Consider the following 27,134-nt stretch of genomic DNA (forward strand, 5'->3'; position numbering starts at 1 on the left):
ACCCTTAAACTCACTCTGTGGACCAGGCTGACCTTGAACTCACAGAAATCCACCTGCCTCTGTGGATTAAAGGCATTCACTACCATAGCCCAGCTGAGAAAGTGACAACTTACAAATACATTTTTCTTTTTTAATGATAAAAGGTGGCACAATTAAAAGCATAAAACTTTACTATAATGTGACAGGCTAGTAATCTAGCAGGGGAATTAATATTTAAACTATACTAACAGCTTTTAGGAAACTACTCTCATAAAGGTCGAGAGGGGAATGGTAGGTTCCAGGGTTTTGTGCATGAAGCAATCTTACAACTTCTAAAAACTGGACAGCTAATCAAGCTCTCAATGTCAAATACAAATCATTCCTTTCTATTCCTTTTCCTCAGCTATGTAGTGAAGTGTTTTGAGTAGACTATAATTTTAATTAACTAACCCCTAACGTAGCTCACCTTTCTAAAATTCCACACACTTGATGCTAGAGGGATGAATAGACAGCATGAGGGAAAAATATAAGACAAAAATATCAAGATTTTTATACTGAAAATAATAAAGTCCCTTTGAAGAAATTTTTAAGTGTAGCCATAAAAGTATTTTTGGAAATAACAATCAATATTTAAATGTTAGCTTTTGATTACAGAAGTTTGATTACAGAAGGGAGAGCAGATGACCAAATTTCTCCCTTACTTATTCTCAAAATAGAGGAACATACAAGAAATGTTTCAATGTCCAAAATTATACTGTGCATGTGACCAAAGCATGTTACTTATTTAGACTATTTTTTCATCTGTGGTGAACTAGACTTAAAACATTCAATTATAATCTGGTCACTGGTAAACTAGGGCCTAAATTGCCTTGGACTTAACACCAACCAATTTTAGAGAATTTAAGAAATTTTGGAATGCTTATGTACTATTATTGCTCAATTTTCACAAAAGGAATGCTGGCAAAGCCAGGTCTATGTATTTAAATTTCAAAAGAAATGCTTGATTCTTTAGAGTTTCCTTTATTCAAATTCTCTTAAAACGATGGCTTCACTGCCATCATTTTAAAAAAAAGTTAAATTAGTGAACAAAATTACCCAAATAAATTAAATGTAGTATATAAGCAAAAACCAAAACTTTTTTTTTTTAACCATACTAGGTTAACAGGATGAGTGCCCATTAAAAAAACAAGCCTTAGTATAAGTCATGGTCTTTTGTGGGTGTGGGAGGCTAGGCATATTTACTACAGTGCTCATAAACACAAACTTAGTACAACTCATTCCCTGTTAAGAGTAAAATATTGGTCATGACAATGTATGTAAGACAAGATGATGTATTTAGATGACAGTCAGGTTTCTATCCAAACCTGCCAAATCTCTATTTGATTACTTACATTATTAACCAAAGTATCTTCCATCTTGGCATTATTAGTAGCCACAGTGTTAGGCAGAGAAGAAGAAGGTGTAGTGTAGTCTGTTACAGACTCCTGTGGAGGAATAACAACAACAAAAAAGTCCTTTTAAAGCCAAATTTATAGGTCACCTTTTGACAAAATAGAGGTAAAGCTGTTTTGGAAGGAAAGAGATCATAAAACTTTATGCCCTAAAATTTCAATCTACCAACTAATAGTAAGCTAATAAAGCCTGATGTACCTTCAAGAAACAACATCTCAATAGCTGCTAGACTGGCAAATATTTAAAATGTGTTTCATAGCACTAGGTAGGAGGCTATCAACAGGACTAAATATTTCTGTGAGTTATTATTTTGTTTATTTATCAATATGGTAAAGTAGGACTATTTTTGTTTCTATGTACATGAAGAATTCAAGGTATATGACAATTAAAATATTAATATAAAAACATCACATCTTCATTCATTTTCAAATACGGTATGTCCTCAGATGAATACAAATATCTGTTTCCAGTCATTTTCCATAACTTGCCTTGATAGGCACATCCAGTTACATACTGGGTCTGCAGACATGTGGATGCTCTAGTCTTTTACATAAATTGTTACAGTATCTTTATGCAAAGTACCAGCTTTTCTACATTACTATCATGTAATACAATGAAATGGTCTGCCATTAGATATAATAGTTTAAAGACAGCCAAAACAAAGCAAGCAAAACCCCTAACAACAATAGTAACAACAAGCACACCCATTTTGGGGGAGCTTATTTTTGATCCATATGTGAGTTCATGAACCCTGAACTCACAGACATAAGGGAGATGACTGTATTTTAAAAGATACACATCTTTCACTCAACATGGAAATTAAAAGCAGGTCAATATTTTTAGTGTTCAAACAAAGAAACAGTGATTTGTTCCTAGTGATTCCCATTTTTAAATTTAGAATTGTAACAGAAGGCAAGATAAAGCTATACCAGACAAAAACATCTTTGAAATGTTTGCAAACTCAAGGGAAAGAATTCTGGATTAGTTTTCTATTTAAGCCATTCAACAAAATACAGATAAACTTCTATAAAAATGTAACTTTTTGTAGAGACATTTATATCATATAAGCATACCACAAAATAAAAGGAACAATCAGCATAATCCAATGCTCAGCATAAAAAGCACATTTCTGATGTTACTGCCACTGATTCTGTACCATTTTGTAACACTACATACCTTTGCATCAGCACTATATTCTGCAGATGACACTGAGATCATTGCCCCTATTTCGGCAGACATTTCTGAGACTGTTTTGGTTTCTTTTGATGTTCCAGGGTCTGTGCTTCTGACCACAGCTGGGCTAGGTTTCTCCTGTCCTTCTGGCTCCGTCTGTTGGGCATCTTTCACTTTCCTATTTTTTAATGATCGTTCCTTTCCAATAGGACCAGGTTTATGTTCTTTGTTTTCTACCAGACTCAAATCTGGAAGCTAAAGTCAATGTTTATGACAAAATACATTATAATGAAAGGTTTATTTAAAATTAAATTCAATTCAAAAAAATTTCTTTGTTCATTTCAGATAGTACTCACCTTCTGGGCTTTAATGGGCCCTGCTCGTGGCTGTTTCTGACGCTGCTCTTTAGGTTCAGGAACTTTGTCAGTTGGTTTTTCTGAAAGCACAGGAACTGCCTCATTTTCATTCCCATTTGAAGCTGGAGCACCAAACTGAATTGTGTCAATTCCAATTTCAACATCAGTCTCTTGACCATTTCTTGCTCCCTAAAAAGAAAAATGTTTTAACATTTGGTATATCACAGGAAACAAAGTTCAGACTTGGCTGAAATACGTGCACAGTGCCACATATAACAAAATGATAGAAGTTTGGTTTAAAGCTACTATATATTAACTGAGATTAGGATAAGACTTCAGTTTAAAAGTCCCAGCACTGTGATCACGAGTAAAATCAAGACTCAAGCTATTTCACTGTTACAACAAATGCCAAAAGTATAAATGGGAAAGAGTAATCATTAGTATCTACAGTTTCTTGGAAGTCTGCTTTAAGAGTAACCTAAAAATAAAATACATAACAAAGTACTGGGTGAATGGTGAGGTGGTATACACACTCATGGAATCAAATTACTATTAAAAAGCGAATCTTCTAAACACATTCTTTGGCGAATCTTCTAAACACATTCTTTGTGCTAGGCAATGCCATTTGGATTCTCTGGGATAATAAAAAGACCAAAAGGTTAGACAGGGGATATTAAGAAAAGCAAAGGCAGAATTAAGCGAATGGCCACTTTAGAATGGGGGAGGAAATTCTACCAATGGAAAGTATCTCAGAAAGACTGGCAACAGCTAGTATAAAAGCAAAAACGGTGAGTGAGGCTGAAGCATAACAGCTGTACAGTGATGCAAAGCCACAATGCAGGAGGCTAGATTCATGAAGCAGTTACAGTAATTTATAAATTTTGACATTACTGAACTTAGTGTGGCTAATTATACTATGCCTGTCAAATGACCTTTCTTCACTAAAGTCACCTTTAAGTCCAGAAAAAATTGATGTAAGTTAGAATAAAATTTCATTTTAGTCAATGTTGAAATTTTAGGCAGTTTGATTCAGTCAGTATTAAAAGAGAATAAGATAAACAATTACAACTGAAAATGACTAATGATGTAGAAAGTAATTACATCACATGTAAATGAATGAATAGAAAATGACTGACAATGACTATTAGAGGATGACGATTTTAAAAATACTCTATAAATTATATATAAGAAGCACCTTCTTCACAGACCTTGTAAGATCAATACTCAACTTCATATGGAAAAATGAAAAAACAAAACAAAAAACAATCCTATACAATAAAGGATCATCTGGGGTCATCACCATCCCTGACTTCAAACTGTAAAACAAAGAACAGTCAACAAGACAAAACAGCTCCCTATAGAATGGGAAAAAACTTTCACCAAAATCCCACATCTGAAAGATTCAAAGATTCAAGAATCCAATTAAAAAAATGGGGGTACAGATGTAAACAGAGAATTCAACAGAACAATCTCAAATGGCAGAAAGACACTTAAGGAAATGCTCAACATCCTTAGTCATCAGGGAAATGCAAATTAAAACCACTCTGAGATTCCATCTTGCACCCGATCAGAATCTGAATCTAAGATCAAAAACACCAATGACAGTTTATGCTGGAGAGGATGTAGAGAAAGGGGAACACTCCTCCATTGCTGGTGGAGTGCAAATTTAAACAGCCACTGTGGAAATTAATATGGCGATTTCTCAGAAAATCAGAGTTCAATCAACCCTCAAGGCCCTGCAATACAACTGTTGGGTATACCCAAAGGAAGCACAATTATACCACAAGGACATTTGCTCAACTATGTTCACAGCAACATTATTTGTAATAGTCAGATCTTGGAAACCTAGATGTCCCTCAACTAAAGAATGGATAAAGAAAATGTGGCATATTTACACAATGGAGTAATATTCAATGGTATGAAACAATGACATTCTAAAATTTGCAGGCAAATGAACAGAACACCCTGAGTGAGGTAACCCAAAACCAGAAAGTCAAATATAGTATGTATTCACTCACAAGTGGATACCAGACAAAGCAAAAGATACCCAGCCTACAATCCACAACCCCAGAACAGTTTGAACCCTCTTCCAGAAACAGATGGAAGCAAAAATCCACACTTAAACAATGGGCCAAGCTCCTGGAATACAATCAAAGTGAGGGAGGAGCAATAATATGAACAAAGGAGTCAAGATCATGATGGGGAGACCCACAGAATCAGCTGACCTGAGCTATTGAGAGATCACTGACTCTGATCTGACAAGTGGGAAACCTGCATAAGAAACTAACAGGTGACATTGGTGTGACTGGGACAATATATATGGCCACTAGCAGTGGATTCAAGATCTAACTCTAATGCACAAACTGACTTAGTGGAGCCCATTCTATATGGAGAGATAACTAGCCCAGCCTAGACACAGGGGTGGGGAGGTACCTTGGTCCTGCTTCAAAGAGATGATGGGATAGACTTAGTAGACTTCCTAGGAGAGGGGGAGCAGGAGGAGGAACCAGGATTGGAATGCAAAAAATATTAAAAAAAAAAAAAAAAACATAGAAGAAAAATTTCTTAAACCCCCTCCCCCACCAAAAGAAAAGAAGCAACAGTAACTTTTGCTCACTAAGCAAACCAAAGGGCTAAGCAAGTACTACCAGCAGGGCCTGCAAGAGGGCTCATTTTCCTTGTGCAGACTGACTCATGTGTGGTTTCCAGTACCCAGGTGAGCTAGCTCAAAAAAGCTGCCTGACACTATGGCTCCGTGGCAGTGGATGCCTCTGGTCTCTTTGGGTACTCACACCTGGACACATGCCTTCTCTCTCTCTCTCTCTCACACACACACACACACACACACACACACACACACACACACACACACACACACACTCATACACACACACACTCTTTACATAACAAAACTACGGGGCTGGGGAAATAATTCAGTTATTAAAGTGCTTGTCATATAATCCTCAGTATCCGACCTTGATCACACTACCCAGGTAGAAAGCCAGGTGGGCTGGGGTGTGTTTGAAAACCCAACAATGGAGAGGTGGAGAGGCAGACCCCTGGACTTCAGGGTCAGCCAGTTTAGTCCAATCAGCCTCATATTCTGGTCAGAGACAGTGGCTCAAAGCAATGATGACTTCTTCCAAGGGATGAAACTTCAGAATGCACACACATACACACGCATACTCAAACAAAAACATAATGGAAAGAGATCAGGGAATTCTCTCCATTGTCTGAAGTGCCAATTTTGCTAACTTAAAAAATTTTCAAGGTAAAAGAACAGCATTCTCTCAAAAAGCACTTTGCAGCAGGAAACTGCAAGGAATATGAGGATAATGAAGAGCAAAATGTGTAAGATAAACAAGATACTATTGAAACATAGTTGCAGAATACCTGCAACAGAATTTCTGCAGCCAAGAAACAAATTTTCCATACTGTCCCCTTTCTTATCAATATGAATAAACAATGCCAATATTAACAATAGATATTAAATGGATGATCTTATATAAGAGTACAGTGACTCTTGGGTTATTAAAAAGAGGCGGTCTCCAAAGAACTTTAATGCCAAATTAGATGACGAGGCCTACTCCAGACCTGTTGTATTAGAAAACTGGAAAGGTAAGGGGAAAACGTCTATAAAGAGAAACCCAAACTCAAACCAATATATCCTATTTACCTCTCCACTTTTCTGCACCCTTCATCCCCCACAGTGTAACTATGATCACATCTCACAATAGGGCACACTATTAGGAGGAACTGCAAGACATTTGTTTAGTTCTGCAAGTATAGTATACTAAAACTAAGATAGTCACCGGATGACGCCTATGTGAACACCATTTGTGGCCCAAAAGAGACATTCAGACTAAAATTCTATGTAATGCATGACTGTACCCTGACATTCTATTCACCTCATTTTCTTACTTTTATTCTAACAAGTTTCCATGCAATTGTCACCTACAGTATTAGTTTCAACTGTCAATTCAGCACATGTACCACTTGCTCTAGCAGCAGTATCTGACACAATTAATCCACTCCCTCTTCCTTAAACCCATCTTTCTTTTGGCTTTCCAGGTGCCTCTCTAAGCAGCTGGCATCTACAATTCCTACATTTCTCTGAGCTTGGAAGCCTCAGTTAAATTTTTTATTTTTTTCCTATTTTCTATCTTCATAATTATTTTATCTTTCATCCAACCTCAAATCAAGACTCTCTTCTGATCTACACAGACTCTTAGAGCCAACTAAGTCCAACATTGCTGCTTAAATCATGTTACCTGAGTACCAGAGTCCATGGATGCCAAAAACATCAATTAGATCTCCCTAGAACTAGAGTTCCAGGTAACTTTGATCCATCTGATGTCAGTGCTGGGAGCCAAACCTGGGCCCTCTGCAAGAGCAGTAAGCACTCTTAACCCATGTGCTCAGGCAGTAGTATCTTAGATGTAGCTATATGAATTTATTCCCACCAATAATCCTGATCCACTTGTAGCTACTCACTTTAAACTGATGAGAATTTTTTACCTTCTTCCTACATACACCAATAGTCTGGGGTTAATGGCTCTCCTTTTCTGACATTCAACATTTATCATGTAAACTCACTGACCTTTAATGTCATTTCTCTGGTTTATCACTTGACTTCTGTCATCTTAACTCCCTTGCCCCCTCATAGCCCCCACAGTTCTTAGCAGAACAATCTACAGTGCTATGCTGCCTGGCACTCCTTTGCCAGGCACTCCATGTCATCCATGACATCCTCCAATGGTTCTCCATGTCTTACAAAAACCATATAACCCCAAACTCTGTTCTTCCTTAGTTTACTGCAGCCAACGGACTTCTGACTGCCATGAGCACAACGGAGTTGCTTTTGCCTCATTGCTTTCATAGCAGCAATTCCCTCAGATGTTTCAACAGCCTTCTCTCTGTATCTTCTCCAAATTTTTATTTAAATGTCACACAAATAGGATCGGCTGGTCACTTTAAACTACCTCCATATACTTTGGGGAAATCCTTGTTTATTCTCTTCATTAATCAAATTATTGCTGATTTATCCTTAAACTATAATGGAAGCCCCATGAGGATGGACAGCGTCTTTTTAGTTTTATCTTCAGTGCTAGTTTTATAAACACACAAGGGAGAATGGCTAGCACATCAAAAGTACTTGTTAAACATTCATTCACTAGATGACCACCAACAAAAACATTATTTACCAATACTGTACATATGTGAGAAATGACAGAATAGTAACTTGTAAATTGTTTGTAATTATCCTATTATATGTGAATATGAGGAAAGCCTGGAAAATATTGTTTTATACCACAAAGTCTTTCCTGGATATAAGAATCAAATGTTTAACCTGTAGCTAAAGGTGAAAAACAGCTTATAAATATAGAGGACCAGGAGCATTAATCTACCACTTGGGCACCTGATAGAAACATACTCAAAAAATTATTTAAAAATTGTCACTAACTCCATTAGCACCAGTAAGTCTATTCTTATTCTTACCTCTGATGGAGTTGTTGATCCAAATGACGTTAAGGGCTTATTCCATGCACTGACTGAAGGTGGCTGTGGTGGACTAATAGGACCTACTAAAATAGAGAGAAAAATGTGGCCATCAACATTTAGATGTTGAAGTCTAATACATTCAACCCTCAGTTGCAATGAGAGCCTGACAATAAAACAATTCTCTTACATCACAGATTTCTTTTTCCCCTTCTGAGACAGGGTTTCTGTCTGTACCCCTGGCTGTTCTGGAACTAGCTCTGTAGACCAAGATGGCCTGGAATACAGACCTGCCTGTCTCCTGAGTGCTGGGATTAAAGGTGTGTACCACATCAAGCTGACAGATTCATTTTTAAAAATAATTTATTTGATTTTTACATACATTGGTGTTTTGCCTGCAAATATACCAGTATGGGGGAATCAGATCCCCTAGAAAAAGAGTCACAAACAGCTGTGAAGTGCCATATGTATGCTGGGAATTGAACCTGGGTCCTCTGGAAGAGCAATCAGTGCTCTTAACCACTGAACAATCTTTCTACCCCAAGCTAACAAATTCTTACATGACAAAATAAATAAGCCCCATTCAAGGTTTTTTATACATGTGTATTACCACTTTGTATTCATAAAACATTAACCATTTACCCTTATTATGCTATGGAGCCCTTCTTTCATCTTAAAGTTTTTTCTTTTTTCCCTTTCCTATGCTTACACACCTTTTCGATTCCATGTGAGAAACATGCAGATTTTTACCCTTCCAATGTCTTCTCTTGTTGGGCAGACAGATCTTTTCTTTCTCTCATGTAGTCTCCCCTTTACTTTCACTGTATGCAACTCCCCCACCCCAAAACCAGTCTAGAATGGACACGAAGAAAAACCTAACAATACTTGTTCTTGTGAATTTTGCTTAATGCATCAATCTCCCCTCCCATTTATTTCTCTGCAATTGACATAATTCACTCTTCTTTATGGCTGAATAAAAGTCTACTGTGTTATACTAGAACTTCTTTACTAATTTATCTGTTAATAGGCATCTGGGCAGATTATTTATATTGGTTACTGTGAATAGTTAAATAAACACCACAGAGTGAGCATCTCTACTGACTTAATCCCTTCAGATATATACCCAGGAGTGGAAGAGTTGGGAGCTTATGTCATGTTGGCTACTTTATGAGTTGTATATGAGGGATTCCTTTTTTCTCAACTGGCATTTGTTGGTTTTCCTGATAATAGCCATTCTAAATAGAGTGATATGCAACCTCAGTATAAAAACAAGTATGTTGTTAACTATGCTTATTTTAGAAATAAGCATTTCAAGATAGAAAAATTTGCTACTATCAACCACTTCCTACTAGAAAAAAAATGAGATGGCTAGGTAGAAATAAAGCTTAATTGAATTTTTAAAATAAAATAGAAAACATATCAGTATCACCCTATATTTTCCTACCCCATACGCCTCTGCTGCATACTTACATTTCTTAGAGATGTCATTCAGCACAGCTGGAGCAGTTACTTTGTTATCCCACAATTCAGCTGTTATTGAACCATGTGTCTGTGGAGTCTGGATGGATTTTCCTGTGGCTACATACTCTGTGCCATTAGATGTCTGAGCTGGCGGTAGTCTAATTGAAGGTGGTGGCTGTTTTGAAGATGGTGTTGGTGGTGGAAGTGGACTTTGGACTGTTTTGTGGGTCTGTGTCTGTGGGGCTGGTGCTGGGGCAGTGGTTGCTGTCGATGCCGGGGCAAGTGGGACTGAGGTGGCTGGGGCTGGGGCCGCGGGCGCAGCTGGTGTTGAAATAGTTGCCACAGCTGGGGCTGAGACTATTGGGGTTGGAGAAGAAACTGAAGCTGGGGCTAGGGCTGAAGCAAGGATAGGAACTGAAGCCGAGGCAAGAATGGGGACAGAGGCTGTAGCTGATGCTGAGGCAAGGATAGGAGTCGGAGCTGGAACTGAGACTGAGGGAGAGGAAGAGACTGTGACGGAGGATGAAGTGGACACTGGAACAGGAGCTGAGGCTGAGGCCGGCACTGGAGCTGGGCTTGAAGTTAGGACTGGAGCTAGGGTGGAAGCCGGCACTGGAGCAGTGGCTGATGGCAGAGCCGGCACTGGAGCTGGGGTGGAGGCCAGAGCTGCAGTTGCTGGGGATGATACAACTGTAGCCGAGGAGGACACTAAAACTGGAGCTTGTGTGGAGGCTGGAGCTTGTGTGGAGGCTGGAGCTTGTGCTTGCTGAGTCCCTGTGGCCTGTTTTTTGGCAAACCTTGGAGGGAGTTTAGAAGTCTGACTTCTTCCTTTTTCATTCACATTCTTTTTGTTCCACACCTTAAAGAAAATGACAAAACCATGTTTTATTGGTCAATAATATGCCCCCCAAAAACAATGTACAAATGTAATTTCTACTTCCTGTATTTCCAGAACTTGCTACTGCTAACTTAGCTTTTTCAATTTTCCAAACTGAATTATGTCAGGGCACAAAATTTAAAACTACAAGATGATAGAGGGGGGGGGGGGAAGAGACAGACATTTTATAGGCAAGCTTCCCCCTGCCCCTAAAATATTTAACTGAGTCTGAAGTGAATTTGACCTCCCCTGCCCCTCTCCCCCAAAAAGACATCCAAGTCACTTCTGGGTCAGTGCACTATGCTCAATCCAATTTCCAAGATGATTTAAAACAATATGAATTCTACCATGCAACAAATTACGACATACAAGATATATTGCTGAAAAAAGATGGTCTGTTTTAAGGCAAATGACAAGGTATAGTAATTATCTTAAAATTACTTGAATTTTGTTTTAGAGTTCCCAGGTGTGAAGATAAAACTCACCCAACTTTTTAGCTACATACAAATGACCGTATGAGCAAACAGTAACCCTGACCACTCACTAACATGCTCTGAAGAACTGCATACAAACTAGTAACAGAATGATGAGCTCTAAACCTGGACTACTTGTTCTTCCTTCTTACGGCGTTCCTCATCCTGTAATCGCTTTTGCTGTTTTTTAGACACCACTTCAGTAAAGCCATCGTCATTCAAATTTGACTGGGGGTCTTCAATTACAGTTACTTCTGGATGGTCATCAATAATAACAACACCTGAAGGCATGAAAAAAGGTTTCAAACAACTTTAGAATATAACTTATTTCTTACCCTGTGAGATGGCCCACAATGAACTAGCAAATTTCAAAGCTACTTCACTTTAATGAAAGTTTCATAAACAACGTTAAAAAAAAGTCCTAAAAAATTGCATTCTTTTTCGAAACAGGGTGTCATTTAGCCCAAATTTGTACAGCAGAGGCTGGCCTTGAACTCCAGATCATCCTGCCTTTACATATCAAATGCTGACATTACAGGTGTGTGGCACCATTCTCAGTAGAACTTTTTTTTTCTTTATGTATAACACACACACACACACGTTAATTCATTTAAAAACAAAACAAAAAGAGATCCTAGTCTTAGCCTCACACCTATGTAATGCTCTGAGTAGTAGTAATTTACTTCATTTACATTTCACCATTCTAAGACGTGGGAATTAATATTTTTGTTTTTTAAAGGAAAAGTTTATTTAGAAATTGAAAACTCCGTGTATTTTTAATTAATAATAATTTTGGCTAGTTATACTCTAGATAGTATAGCAAGTCTAAATCTATTACATAATAATGCTTTAAAATGAGAAAAGACGGGACTTTAGCCTATAAAGTGCTGTAGGAATTTACAGAGGCATTAAACTTTTATGTTCAGACCAAGGAGAAATAAAAAACAAATTAAAACTGGTTGCTGTGGGTGGCACATTGTTTCAGATTGATGAAGAGAGCACATTATATTCTTGTTGTTTTGTGACAAAATTTCATTGTGTAGGCCAGGCTAACCTAAAACTTACTGGGCAACCTGAACTTTTCCTTTTCCTGTCTCCACCTTAAAGCTGTTAGGTGTGTGCCAACAACTTTGACTAACAAAATCCTAAATTCACTCCAGCTTTTCCCTAAATGAGGCTTGAATTACTCCAGCCTACTGTGGGCCAAAATTTTAAGTGAAATAGTGTAAAAGTCCACACCTCCTAAGTTTTAAATTCCAGGCCATTCTGAATGATATGGAGAAGAGGTATGTGTTCCTGCCTGAAGCTTAAGTCACTCTTTTGTACAGCTTTATTGAGAATATCTGTCCACGAACTACTTGGTAGCCATTACTGATCAACTAGAGGTATCACAATGCTTCTTTCTGCTGAAGTAACTCTTGTAACTAACAGTAAAATCCACCTCACATCACTGCAAAAAGGGTAAAGAAAGCATATGGTATTTTGAGAGAGGAGAGAGGCAACATTCTTTTAACTTCTCAATGTGGTCTGTGTATTGTAGGATGCTTAGCAGCATTCCTGGTCCCTCTATTCACTAGATGTTAAGCTCACCCAATTCTGACAATTAAAACTGCCTGTCAAATGTCATATTAAGAATTACTGCTCTAAAATATCCCATTAAAATTCCCAAACATGGGATTAACAACAGTTATTTCTTTCTCATTTCTTCTCCATATGATTACAAATGACAGTCTAGAATTCTAGTTCTTAAATTCATATTCAATAGGTTCAGTTGACAAAAATTTCCACCTTTTCCCAATTTCCTAATGAGGCAAACAAAGACCACACTTTGAGAACCACTGGCCTAGAAATAATATCTAGACCAAGTCCAAACACATCAGAGTTTAGTAAAAACAAACAAACACACTACAACTTCACATAAAATTAAAATCAAGAAAAGACAGCCATATCTCATATTGGGATAACTACCCATCCTAACCTTCCATTATTACTACCCCATTAAGAAATCTCAATTAGCTTTGGTTTCATCTGAATGAATGACAAATCATATACTACTTCAAGTAAAATAATTTAGCTTGAGATAATGTGCTATTTTCTTATTGTTATCCATATTTGATCTTGTAGCTTTCCTAATTTACCTACAGTAGTAACACTGTCTCCCATGTTATTCTCTGCTTGTATCTTAGAAACCAATTTTATTAAAGTCATCAATTACTATTCTGCATCAAATTTATCAGCAGGGACTCCATTTTTACTTAGGCTGCAATTTCAATAGAGGGAGATGAGCACCCCTCCCCCAATTTACCTCAAATGTCTAGGAAGTGGCCTAACTCCAAAAGCCCAAGAAATAACCTAACTGCGAAATTTCTACCCTCCCCTGATTGGTTGGTACTAAGCTGGATAGAACCACAAACCCCAAAGGCTCCTTAATAGGCTAGGGGTCTGCTACATTTCAAAGTCCCTACACACGTCTCCATGTTCTGTTATTATTGATTAAAACTGCAGTATTGCCCCCTTGTAGTTTTTTTCCTTTAAAATGCTGGCTTTCCCCTGCCTTGGGGATACTTTCAGATCCTACAAAGCTACCTTTCTGATACATCCAACTTTTTCAATAAATTTTTTGTTTGCTTGATTGAACCCAGTCTTTCTGGTTCCTAACAACCAAGTAGACGATTTATTTTTCTTTAAAAAAAAAAAAAAAAAAATTGTTCAGAACCGCTTCAGTTCTAATTCAAAATCCCCACTCAATGTTTTTCTGTGCTTTCTCATGCCTCTTTTGCAATTTTACTGGCTTGATGTGAAAATAAACATAGTTCTTGGCACAGAAATTCAACAAGTTTTGACACATTTTTTTAAAAGAATTTAAATTATATTTATTTATTTGAGTGTTGGGAAGTGTACACATGCAGAGATCAGACAAGTTCTCAGGAGTTGGTTCTCTCATCCTATTATGTGGGTCCTGGGCACCAAACTCAGGTTCTTAGCTTGGTAGCAAGCTCCTTTATACACTGAGTGCTAGCCTTTGGTATTATATTTAAGAAACCTTGCCTACTCTGAGACCATAAAGATTTATGTCTACTCTTTTTCTGTTGACACAGTCTTTTAATCACCACCACCACCACCACTATGTCACCATAATCACCATTACCACCACCACTATCATTACCATCATCATCATCACCACCATTATCAGCAACACCATCTTCATCACCATCATTATCACTAACATTCTCATCACCATGACCCCACCTCATGAAAAACAGACACCTTCCTGAAGTAACATTAACAAAAATTTTACTCAATGTTCACATAGTGCTACAGGTGCTATTTTAGTTTAAGTTAAATCAGAATTTCTCAGTCAGGTCTATGTCCAAGATAAATGCCTAATCCTTTCTTCCCTTATGTTTTCATAGTATCTGCTTAAATTTACCAAGAAATAAATAAAAGACTCTAACATACTTGCATAATTGTTGAGATCAAATTGTGACAGAGCATCTACTTTCTCTTTTGTCTTTTTAGGACCTGGTTTGGTGTCTTCTCTTTTTTTCCCAGTAGCATCCTTGGAATTCTTTTGTCCAGCACCATTAGGTGCTCCTTCTTGATGGTGTGCAGAGTTACCATTGACAGGGTCAACACCAGCTGTGCCTGAGGACTGGTCTTCAAATGGCCTATAGAAAAATGACAGGATTTTCACATACCCCAACAGTAGAAAAATGTTCTCCTTGGCAGTCTGTAAAGTTATACCTAAGACACATCAGCACTGAGAAAGACCCAGTCTGTCTCAGCAGCCTCTGAAGATAGAACCTCACTAAAACGCAAGATTCCAATACAGCAGACCATACATTTTGATATCTCCCCAATAATTAAACTCTAGAATTATAGTTAACCCCAGGAGGTTGTGTTCACTTGCCCAACATTTTATAAGTGAGCTATGTCATAAATATAGGGAAAACTCTTGTCATCCTATCATGATCAATCTGTTCCTTAAGGGGGCAGCACAATGAAAATAGGATTCTAAAATAGCATTCTAAATGTTTATACTATTCAGCATATATACACCTTAAAAGTTCTAGATGTAAACATATTAAAAATACCTATTTTCTTTTTTTTTTTTTTTCGAGACAGGGTTTCTCTCTATTGCTTTGGTGGCTGTCCTGGAACTAGCTCTGTAGGACCAGGCTGGCCTCGAACTCACAGAGATCTGCCCACCTCTGCCTCCTGAGTGATGGGACTAAAGGCATGTGCCACCAACACCTGGCTTAAAAATACCTTTAACATAAAAACTCATTTCCTTAATATATAACAATTCCCAGGTTTAGTTTCAAAGAAATTCCAAGATGAAAATAGAACATAAAAAAGGGCTTAGTGATTAATTTTCAGTCTATATAGTTTCTCAAGATAAAGGATTACTAAGTGTCTGGTATGACCCCCCCAACACTTGAAGAATTTATTATTTCTTCTCAATGGGTCCTTTCAAATTCTACTGCAACCACAACTATCCACTGGTATTTCTCCAAGTTGAAAACTGCTGTTATCTACACCACTCAAAACTCAGATCAAAATTGTAAGTCTTATTATTTAAATTTCAAATAGTTTATTCTAGTCAAATTATTTTGACTTTTGTGTTTTTGTCTTGATTTTTCAAACATTCAAAGTCAAATATACACTGCGATGAATAGGTACTCTGAAAACACACTTTGTCTATTACTCTGGCATTTTAAACAGAAGTAGTAGTACCAGCAACTAAGGAATTAAAATTAGTGCAACACTATACCAAATTCCTAAACAATGCTTTTGAGATTCATTTTTATGTGTATAGGTGTCTTGCCTGCATTTATGTCTGTACACATGTGCACTGCCCAAGAAGCCAGGAGAGGGAGTTGGATACCCCAGAACTGGAGTTACAGGGGTTGTTAGCTACCACACAAGTGCTGGGAATCAAACCCAGGTCCTCTGGAAGAGCAATGAGAGCTCTTAACCATTGGGCCATCTCTCTATCCCCACACATACCTGGAAATTTTGCCTAAGGAATGCTTACTGTGTACTATATGCTACAATACCCCATACTCTGGTTTTTCTTCATATTTCATCATTTTGCTTCTCAATATTGAAACCAATATCAACATTGTAACAAACATTTCCATATTTAAAAAGGCAACATTTCCATAGTTTATTAAAATCCCCCACCCCACATTGAGATGTTTAGTCAAGGATGACCTTGAACAAGTTTGTGACTGCACCCATCTCTACCCTCCCAAATGCTGTATGTACTATGTACCACCATGTCTGGTTTTATGTAGTGTTAGGTTAACACTTCACCAACTAAGCTACTATGCTCTCAGTCCTGAAAATTCTGAGCCCTGGTGGATAGGCAGGGATTTGCTTTCTGGGTCTCTCTAGTTTGGATTATTTACTATAAAGTTTATAACTCTAGAAGGAAATATAATTTATGACGACAACTCAATAAGGAGTTTTGAGCAAACAACAGAGTGCCAAGGTATACGTCTGTAACATATTTAAGTCTTAATACACTTTGACAAATGAATAGAGGAGAGCTACTCCTTAGTATCAAGAGCACTCAACAAATTAAGAGACTGTATGCTCCTTTCTGGCTGTACTATACAAACATATTCCTAAGACAACCCTTTAGAAGATGTGACTTGAGAATCTGAAGATGGCTCACAAGAAAGTCCTCTACTTTTACCTTCTTTAAAGGCACAAGTTTTATATCTAAACACAGTACTCACCCTCTTTTTCCACTTTTGGAAGGTGGGCCATTTCTTCTTTCATTCCTAGGACCTGAAAAATTCCTTCCTGATTTTGGTGGGCCATTGTTTCCACGACGATTCTGTCGATCAACTCCAGGTCTCTGACTAGAAAAACTTCTCTTTGCAATTTCCCTTTTTGGAGGTAAAACATTCTCTCCAGCCTTTGCAGCTGTTTGTGAACTCAAATCCGCATTTTTCTTTTCGTCCCTTTCACGCCTCTCATTAAAATCACTACTTTCAGAAGCTGTTTCCCATTCTTCATTTGCCTGATCTGAAGAGTTCTGATTAGACAAATCTGGTGTCTTATTTCCAGAAATGTCCCCAGGGGGATTAACTGGTTCTTGAACGACATTATTAACTGTGCCATTTGTAGTTACCAACGCCTCACCAGTTTTTGAAGCAGCCTCTCTCTCTCTTAGTCGTCTAAATCGAGGAGGCTTATCCTGCCTTGGTGGCCGGGTAGGACGTTGCCTTCTGGGCCTCTCTCTAGCTGGGTCAAATTTTCGCTCAAATTTTGGAGGTCGTCTATCTGCGGGTATAGGCATAAACTGTTCGTGTCTTCTTGGTGGCTCTCCATCTTCAGGTTTAAGAGGTTCTGCTTGCCTTGGGTTCCATTGATTGTCCCGATAAGCAGGTCTTCTTAAGGTGGCAGGCCGTGATGGTCGGCCTCCAGGATCCCTTCCACCTCGTCTGAATGTTCCTCCTCTACCTCGCCTTGTAGGCTCCCCTTTAGGAAGGAAACCTGGTTTAGATTTATCCTCATCTCTTATAAAAGGTTTTTCTAATGGCCTATTATCTATTCGGACATGATTTTCAGGCTTAAAAGATTGGGTCTTGATAGGTTTTTTGTTTTCAGGACGTTCCTCTCTTTTGGGAAATTTGCCTTTGCTTAAACTATCCTTGTCACTTGCACTTTCATGAACTTCACTATCTGTGTCAGTCTCTGAACCCCTCTGTCGCCTTCTTTTGGGAACAACCTCAAAATCGGAACTTTCACTTCGTGTTTCACTTTCTTCACGTTGTCTGGGAGGTCCTGAAGGCCCATGCTCGGTTCTTGGTTTACTGTCTCTATACTGAGGGTAATCACGAGTATGCCCTCTACCACCTCTGCCACGACCCCCATAAGAGCCTCTGTAGCTTCGACCTCTGGAGTAATATTCTCCCCTGCCTCTGCCTCTGTATCCTTGGTCTGGAAACCAATCTCTGTCTCTAGCTTCTTTCCAGTAGGTCCTAGGAGGTAAGGGGGATTCTTTTTTAACTACTGGTCTAGAATCTGGTCGTGGTCGCTCTACCCCAACATCTTTGCTGATGACTTTCTCAGGCTGCTTTTCTTCTTTGACTGTCGGTGCTGTAACACTCGGTTGGTTTCCAGGTTTAACCGCAGGCTCTACCTGGACACTAGGCACAGGTTCCAAAGGTTTCTCATTATCTTGAGATGGCTTCTGAGGTGAAGCTGAAGTTTCTGTTGATGGCAGTTTCTCTGGTTCTGGCTGAACTGGTGGAGGAACCAATGACTGTGGCTGAACTGGTGCTGGAGGTGGTAGAGGAGGAGGAAGATCCTTCTTTTCTGTTTTTTCTGTTTTAACAACTTTTTCAGTGACCTTCTCAGCCTTCTCACCTTCTTTCTCCTTCCTCTGCTCCCGCTCCTCTTTCATATCTCTAAGAACAGGCTTTTTAATGGGACCTGACCTTCTCACAGGCCTATCACTACCTTCTTCTCTTCTGTTGGAGCTTGGTCTTGGACCCCAACGAGTTTCAGATTTGGATTTGTATATTTTCTCTGGTTTAGGTCCTTCAGAAGATCGCAGAAAGCCGTCTTTTCTTGGCTTCTCCTCTGGCTTTTCCACAGTTTCTTTAGAATCAACACATCTGCTGGTAACCTTAGTAATGCTGACAGAGGGCTCGCTTCTTTGTTCCTCTGCCTTTTGAGCATGGTTAGATCCATGGGAAACACTTCTTTTCCGGGCAGGTTGACTTTCTAGTGCCGAGATCCGCTCTTCTGGAGGAGTAGATAAGCTCTTTTGATCAATTACTTCAAAACACGCAGCCTGGCTATTTGTATCAGCACTGTGAGGTCTTACATCTTCTACTGATTTGCTTAAATACTTGTGTCCTTCTGTTTCTGCTGAGTCTCTAGCAACATCTGTCTTTGAATGAGTCTCCAGATGACTATGTTCTACAGAATAAGCAGCAGTAATTTGCTCATGGTCCAAAACAGGTTCAGTCCTGTGATAAGAATTCCAAGGTATAATTAACAAAACAATTTTTCCTGCGTGTACATATATTCCAACCCCCCCATAACATTAGTCTTACAATCACCCATATTTGAATTATAAAGAATAAAATATAAAACAATGAACCCTAACCACAAAGATCACCGTTATTCCCAAATAAAAAGCTTAGCAAAGAGATGGACACAGCATGTCTATATAATCGAATGAATGAAAAAAATATAATATACAGACAGTATTAGTCAGGGACAAATAAGAAAAGACATTGTTAAATACTGTAACATAGACAAAAGTTTGAGCTAGTAGCTAAGACAACAACTGCATGATTCCACTTAAAGGAGGATGCATATAAAGCCATCAAACTCATTCAAGAAGAATACAGAAAGAGGTTTAGTAGAGGGCTCAAGGTAGTCTGAAATGTGGAGATACTGTTCTAATATTGGGGTCAAGTTTAATTCATGCAATATGAAGCTCTCTCTATAGCTCTGCTATAAAATGCTATAACTGCAGACAGTAATACTGCCTTGTACACTTATCTGATGGTGTTACAACCTTCACTAAACAAAATGCTTAGACCATGTAGATATGAACTTCTGATGCACCAAGACAAATGATTTCCTAATAGATATGAACAAGCCTACTCCAAATAATTATGAATAATTATATAACATAACCATTAAACTACATTCCATAAAAGAAACCCCAACACTCTGCCTGTAGATTGTCCCATTATAAGCTATCATTTCTCTTTACCTTGTGATCTTACATAATTACTCCAAGGACTGAAAATGGCTATAATTTCTCACCACTATAGGAATTCTATCAGCCCACTGGCCAAACTATATTAAGAAGGCACACTTCCTTTTTTATAAATGATGTACTGTAAAGAGCTGTTTTAAAACATCTACTATTAAGTTTAAGCATTTAATTCAGTTCAAAGAACTTGTTTACAATCAGTTTTTCCTTGCTGATTTAAAAAAGATACAAGAGGAGAAAATATGTACAAAGATAAAATGAATCGCATTAATAGGGCATCAGATCCACGGCCCAGTTCTCATTCAGAATATCTTTAAAAAGAAAACTTTAGTGAGTCTATATGCGTGTGTGCATGGTGCATGCATGTGATGAAGAATGGGAAGAGCTTGTGTCAGGAGACAATTTTAAGCAGTTGGTTCTCTACTTCCACCGTATGGGTTCCAAGCATCAAAACCCTGGTCATCAGGTCTAATGGCAAGCACTGTTGTCCCTGAGCAATATTGCTGGTCCCCAAAATGAACTTTAGAGATACTACAAAGTTTTTTCTCTTAGGCACATCATCCTAATAATCCTATAATCATTTAAATAATTTATCACCTTGCATCTCTAGGTTCTTCAGCTGACTTGGGAGTGGCTGCCCGCTGAGGCTCGGCATGGTAGGGATCTGACCCCCACATCATTCGAGGTTCAGAAAGGGAAATTCCATGATCTCTTGCAGATCGAGCTATATGCTCAAAAGACTCAGAACTATTTGGTGACCCTTCCATTTGATCCCTTCTTATTAGTGGCTTAGGAGGAATCATTCCTGTAAGAAAAATTCACACACACACAAAAGAATTACATAAGTAAAAGAAACAAAACTATGATAAAAACAGACTGATTGCTGTTTAAAACCATTTAGTAAGACAAAAGCCTGAGGGGGAGGGGTGGCAACACACAACAGGGGTCCACTTTAAAAGAAAAAAATTATATCTAGCTAACAGAAAATAAAGATCGGAATCACACCAAAAAGGCAAGTTTTGTAAGAAAATTATTTTCTACAGCAAACTTCTATCCTAGTTGCTCAATATCCTATTAACATGTGTAACTCAACATTCAAATACTGTAGACTTAGTATCACGTGAGATTTAAAAGCACACAAACACACACACAAACCATTCAACATAGCCCTGTGGCCCAAGACTTTTTGGTTGAGATTAAGGACATCTGCTACCACGTTTAAAACCAGATATATTTGGCAATTAGCTTTTGAATCACACCACAGTATCATGTTAATATTAGCTGGCTTTATTTTAAGTAGATCTCAAAAGGGCTAACTTACTACTGGCCAACCTACAAAGAAATTCAAGTGTTAAAAATGGTAAATGATGGAGGAACTCTAAAGGAAGGGATACATGTGTAGAAATAAAATTCAAATGCTGAAATATTTGGCAGAGTGAAAACATTCATAACGGATTTTAGCGAGAATAATTCCCATCTCAAAAATTTAAAATATATCCATAAAATGGAAAGAGCTAGCATTTTGTTCTTGTCAGACAGCTAGCACCAATGCCTACATTAAAAGCTAAATTTATAATAAAAACCTAGGTTCAAATATATTTCTAATACTGAGGGAATTATGACAAAAAAGGGGTGACACGACAAATGAAACAAAACAAAAAACCCTTAAAAACTGCAAGTAAGCCACATCATACTGTCACTATCAACATACCAGGATGAATAGGTGGCATATCCATAGCAGGCCTTCCTGATATCATTCGAGGATCCATATAGGACTGCATCATGAGCCACCTTGGATCAAAACCCATAGAAGCCAAATGCTGAGGGTGGGGCTGCATTGGCTGATAAAGAGGTCTGTGTGGAGGAGGAGGGACTGAACCATTAGATGGCTGAGAAGGAACAGTCTGTGCAAGCACACCCTGCTGCTGCTGCTGTTGCTGCTGCTGCCACTGCTGCTGTTTCATTTGTTCCTAGAAAAGCAAAATTCACATGTTGACATTTCTACTTAGGATCAATATAATCAAATGTATTTGAAAATAATACTGTTTTGTGATATTTAAAGACAATTATCACAGAACAAGTCATGGTACTTCCTTATAATGGACATAAGCAACTCATCATTTCCACTTGTATATGAATAAAGCTTAACACAAAAAAGGCATTACAGAGAAACTCAAAAGTAAACCAATTTTCAACAAGTGTACTGAAAAGAAAAAAATTAAGGGAATTTTCTATGCTTTATGTGTTTTAGGTTTTATGTTAAATTATCAAAAAGTGAACAATAAATATTTTCAATCACACATAAGTAGTGAAGTATTTCTGGTTTTACTATTACCTGCTGCCGCTGAAACCGTGGTGGCAACGATTTCTGAAACTGCTTGAAATAGCCGGTTAATACAGCAGGTCGTGGCTGAGACCCCGATTCAGGTTCTGCTTCCTGCACCATTTGGGTAGTGTCCTTTTCACTGCGATTGCTGTCCTGTCTAGTGAAAATTGGCTCTTCTTCTGCTCAAAGAAATAGTGTAAGACAATCCTATCAAACACATGCTGCTTTGTTTGTACTGCAACAAAGTGAGGCATAATATACACTTTAAAGAGTAAAAAGCACTTCTCCCTAACACCCTAAATTTTCATTTTGTAATCTAATACCGAAAACCACAACCAACAGATCATTAGACTATCAAAACAGATTCTCATAAAACTGGACCCCATATAGATCACAGATCCAAATCCTTTATTTCACAAAATATATTTAACTTCACAGTAAACACTCAGTCCTAATATATCCCATTTATTCCCATATTAATGTGATATTCAATATTTACATGTTATGAGCTACATAAAAACCAAGTAACCTATACATATTAAAAAAAAAAAAAAAAAGCATAGAGTCAAGTGTGGTAGTGCATGCTTTTAATCCTAGCACTCAGAGGAGATAGAGGCAGTCAGATAATTGGTTAGCCTGTTCTATATAGAAATGTCCAAGACAGCTAGTTATACAGTGAGACTGTCCAAACAGAAACCAATGTACCCCTGTCCCAAATACTGGACTAATGGATAGTGTATGACAAAAATTACTTGATCTGAACAAATACAAAGTCCTCAGAGTGAATCATTGGCTATGCTCAAACAAACTAATTCAAAAGGGGGCAACTAGTATTCACACAAAATCTCAGACATAAAATGTTTTTATTCCAAGGAAAACCAGCTCCATGTATTCTAGAGCATTCCATGTCACAAAGATATGCAAAGACCCACTTCCAACCTCTACCACCAATAAAGTAGATAGAATAAATGAATTAAATATAAAACATAGACTGGCTAGCATACCTTTAATACAGTTGTTTTCACTTTCTTGCTTTTCTGTCACAGGCTCTAGAACAGGTTCTTGGGGTTTGACTTCTTCTTTCTCCTTTTCCTTCAACTCTCCCTCTTCTGCCTGTTCTCTCGCCCTTTGTAGTTCTTGCTCCTTTTCTCTCTGTTGTTCTAACTCTTTCTGTTGCTGTCTTTCCTTTTCCATTTCTTTCTGTTTTTCCTGCTCTTTCTCAAGTTCCCGTTCTCTCTCCCTTTCGCGTTCCTGTTCCTTTTCTTTTTCAAGTTCTTTCTCCCGTTCCCTCTCCTTCTCTCTCTCTCTTTCTCTGAGTTCCTCTGGAGATGGTTGTTTCTCTATGATACCGAGCTTCTCATCCAATTGTTTCAGTTTCTCTGCACACGCTGCCTTCCTTTGTTCCTCCATTCTTCGTTCTTCCTCCTCACGTCGTTTGCGAGCACGCTCTACTGCCGCAGATATTTCAGACTGTTGTTTTCGTCTTTGCTTCCATATTTCATCATTATCAGGAACTTGAGGCTTTGAAGGAAAAGGGCCTTGTCTTCCAGGAACTTGTCGATCTGGAGGTGGTGGATGCTGAAAGAGCAAGACACAGACTGAAACAAGAATTTTTGAAATAATTTGTTTTACATCTATTTGTGTATGTGTGTGTGTCAGAGAAAAACCTGTGGGAATCAGCTCTTACCATTCCATTATAGGGCTTCCCTAGAGTGAACTCAGGTTGTCAAGCTTGGCAACAAGCACCCTTACCCACTGAACCATTTCATTATCTGGAGAATTTTTGTGAGCAATGTTGGGTACCACAAACATGGAGAGGTGAGAAGAAGGGTTGGTCCATGGGAGGGTGGTGATAGTGGATGAATTCTTCCAAAGCATACACATTAAAATGAAAATAAATAGGGCCAGCAAGATCAAGGAACCTGTTGCCAACTCTGACAAACTGAGTTTAATCCTAGGTCCCACATTGTAGAAGCAGAAAACTGACTTCCAAACTTGGAACTCTTGAGTTCTGCATGTGCATAAAACTCAGGAAATTAAAAACAAAACAAATAACATGGAAAGTATTAAAGTCTAGACAATCAACCAAATCAGAAGGAAAAAAAAAAAAAAAAAAAAAAACCCAAATACCCATTCACTGTGCCAGGCATTACTGCTCACTCAGATTATGCTATAATAAAAAGCACAATTAATTTCAAAATACCAACTTAGAAGTTTAACTGTATTCTTTAACAGCTTGCAGACAAACTGCCTTATGAGGGAATGCCTCAGGGAGAAAGAAGTGCCCAAATGTGTTAAAATGGCAACACACAGGCACCAAGAATATGACAAGAAAAGGACCACAGTGAAAGATACAATGAACAAAATGGAGGAGAGGGCTGCCAAAGAAACAGCCCTGAGTAAATTCTCAACTCAGTCTGGGAAGAGAGACAACTGAATCCAGAACACAATGGAGATTTACAGGACCATGTGAGCGATATGATTTTCATTGATGTTTTCAAATGATGGCTAAAAGCTCAATAACATTGTTGGAAATCATGTAAATATAAGAATGAGGAAAAGCACACTAAGAGCTAAAATATAAAGAAGCAATAAAACTCAAGATTTTCAACAGACAGAAATGAAATTACTAGTATAAAGAAAGATTGGAATTCACATATAGCCTAGTCAGGATTCCAAAAAATAAGCGGGGGAAATAATGGCATGGCGGAAACAACCAACAGCTAGCAAGCAAATGTTTATAATGTCTCAGAGCAGTTATCTTATGCAAATCATACAACTCTTGTCATGGCTTCATCTACAGCTCAGACATAAGCTAAAAATGTAGAAATAATTTCACAAAAGGATATGATACACACAGGAAACATTTCTATCATTCTTCTTATCTCACCAATGACCTTCAAATACCATAACCACAACAGTTTTCCCTGTCCCAGAATTCAACTAAAGCAGAAGAAAACTTTAGTGTTTTTGGTGCTATTTTCTTTAGTACCCTGTAACAGTTTAAAGGTTATTTTGTATTGGCTTATACCACTTCATTGCTGTTTAGTATTCCACTCCTGGTACAGGAAACGACGACAGATCTGTATCCTGGGTTAGTCTTAGTATTCAAACTAAGTATAAGAGTCTTTCTATTTTCATTCTTCTTGACTAAAAAGCTAGCAGTGACTTTCTCAAGTCATGTTTCCTTAACAAGAAACTGCCAAGCTGCCTTCCTACATGTTCACAAGGTTTACAGATTTCAAAGTACTGCTTAAATGTGCCAGCTATCCTATATCCTTGTTACTATATGATAATGATGGTTGCACAGGATAAAAAAAAAAAAAAAAAAAAACCAAAACAAAAAAAAACCCGCTTTTTAAATCTGTATTACCATAGTCATTAAAGATACATGTGCTTAATACCCATTCATATATTTTCTTTGTGGATGTGTGTATATACGATATATATGAATGTGTTCATTACTTATGAGCATAGCAATGTGTGCACAGGCCAAAGAAGAACCCTGGTGTCAGTCTTTGATCTGTATCTCATTTAAATTAGGTGTCACTGTTGTTCATCACCATGCACACTGTAAACATTCTGATAAATTCTCCTGTATGAATCGTTCTGACAATTTGAATTCATATCCTCATGCTTGTCCAGCAAACACGTTACACATGTGTTCATGGGAGCGGTGGTGAACTAATGACTCATGCAGCTAAGTGTAAGTCCTTAAAAGAATGTTGCTGTGATGGAGAACAAAGAAACAGAGTAGATGAGGCAAGAGGACAAAGAGTGTAAGTAAGGTGTTCGGTAGACAGCTTGTTCTCCATAAAAGGCTAGCAATAACATTGTATCAAGTGATAGGACCAACACCTGGGAACAAGTAAAGGGCTGTCCTTTAGAAGCAGGGATAGCAGGAATGAAGACTACCAGTGTGAAAGCAGCAGCTATCACATTGTGCTTATCAGATTAGAATGATGAAAAGAACTAGAAGAAAAACATGCCAAAGCCACAGAGTGAACAATGTACAATTGTTTCATGAAAGTTATAAACATACAGAACCATTTCACCAAAAGAAAACTAAATAAAACCATACACAGCATATGATACACCAACACATCTCTAAAATCTACCTGTTGTGCAAGCAACTTGGGAGGTGGTGGCAAGTGTGAAGAAGGTCCACGTTCCTATAATGAAAAACAACAGATTAAACAAAATTACACCAAATACTTATGGATGCACTATACTAATTTTCTTAATGAGAACACAAGATTGTTCACAGTCACCAGTCAGCCTTATCTTCATTTTAGTACAAGTGTTATCAGTCACTTAAAATTAGTTTCTACAGAACCACTCTCGATGCTGCCAATTCCATAAGGTAACAAGCAAACCCATCACGCAAATGGTGAAAATTTCCTTTCCCTTTCAAAGACAGCACACTTGCTCTTTTTAACTCAGTGACAAGTGGGTTTTTCCTTCTGTTTTGTACAAATTCAAATATATGCCACCTACACAATTCCTAACTAAGTATTACAATGAATTTCTTGAATATACTCCCTCTTTCAGTTTGCAATGTAGCTATCTCAAATCTATCTCAAATCATAGGTGAAATCACAAAATATATCCTTTCCCTACATCTCCTTTCATAATCATTTATATAGAGTAACTCAGGTGTTATAGAACTCCATTTTCTTTCTTTCTCTCCCCCAAACCCCTAGGCATGGTCTCTTTGTATAGCTGTGGCTGTCCTAGAACTCAGAGATCCAACTGCCTCTGCCTCCTGAGTGCTGGGATTAAA

The 27,134-nt window shown here is 37.9% G+C and overlaps 1 protein-coding gene across 11 annotated transcripts in view; it reads right to left on the reverse strand.

Moving 5' to 3' along the window:
* The window catches only part of Prrc2c (proline rich coiled-coil 2C), a 78,635-nt gene that overhangs the window by 17,260 nt on the left and 34,241 nt on the right, over positions 1–27,134 (reverse strand). For all 11 annotated transcript variants that reach the window (XM_051186113.1, XM_051186108.1, XM_051186104.1 and 8 more), the window contains exons 11-23: positions 26,470–26,523; positions 23,356–23,929; positions 22,361–22,530; positions 21,737–21,995; positions 20,623–20,830; positions 17,018–19,264; positions 14,730–14,938; positions 11,397–11,551; positions 9,930–10,779; positions 8,460–8,545; positions 2,961–3,149; positions 2,608–2,859; positions 1,371–1,463 (exon numbers count right to left, since the gene is read on the reverse strand). In XM_051186113.1, the coding sequence (XP_051042070.1) occupies positions 1,371–1,463; positions 2,608–2,859; positions 2,961–3,149; positions 8,460–8,545; positions 9,930–10,779; positions 11,397–11,551; positions 14,730–14,938; positions 17,018–19,264; positions 20,623–20,830; positions 21,737–21,995; positions 22,361–22,530; positions 23,356–23,929; positions 26,470–26,523 (5,346 nt within the window). The remainder of the gene's footprint in view (positions 1–1,370; positions 1,464–2,607; positions 2,860–2,960; positions 3,150–8,459; positions 8,546–9,929; positions 10,780–11,396; positions 11,552–14,729; positions 14,939–17,017; positions 19,265–20,622; positions 20,831–21,736; positions 21,996–22,360; positions 22,531–23,355; positions 23,930–26,469; positions 26,524–27,134) is intronic.

Source organism: Phodopus roborovskii, unplaced genomic scaffold, assembly GCF_943737965.1.
Source record: "Phodopus roborovskii unplaced genomic scaffold, PHOROB, whole genome shotgun sequence".
Taxonomy (NCBI): Eukaryota; Metazoa; Chordata; class Mammalia; order Rodentia; family Cricetidae; genus Phodopus; species Phodopus roborovskii.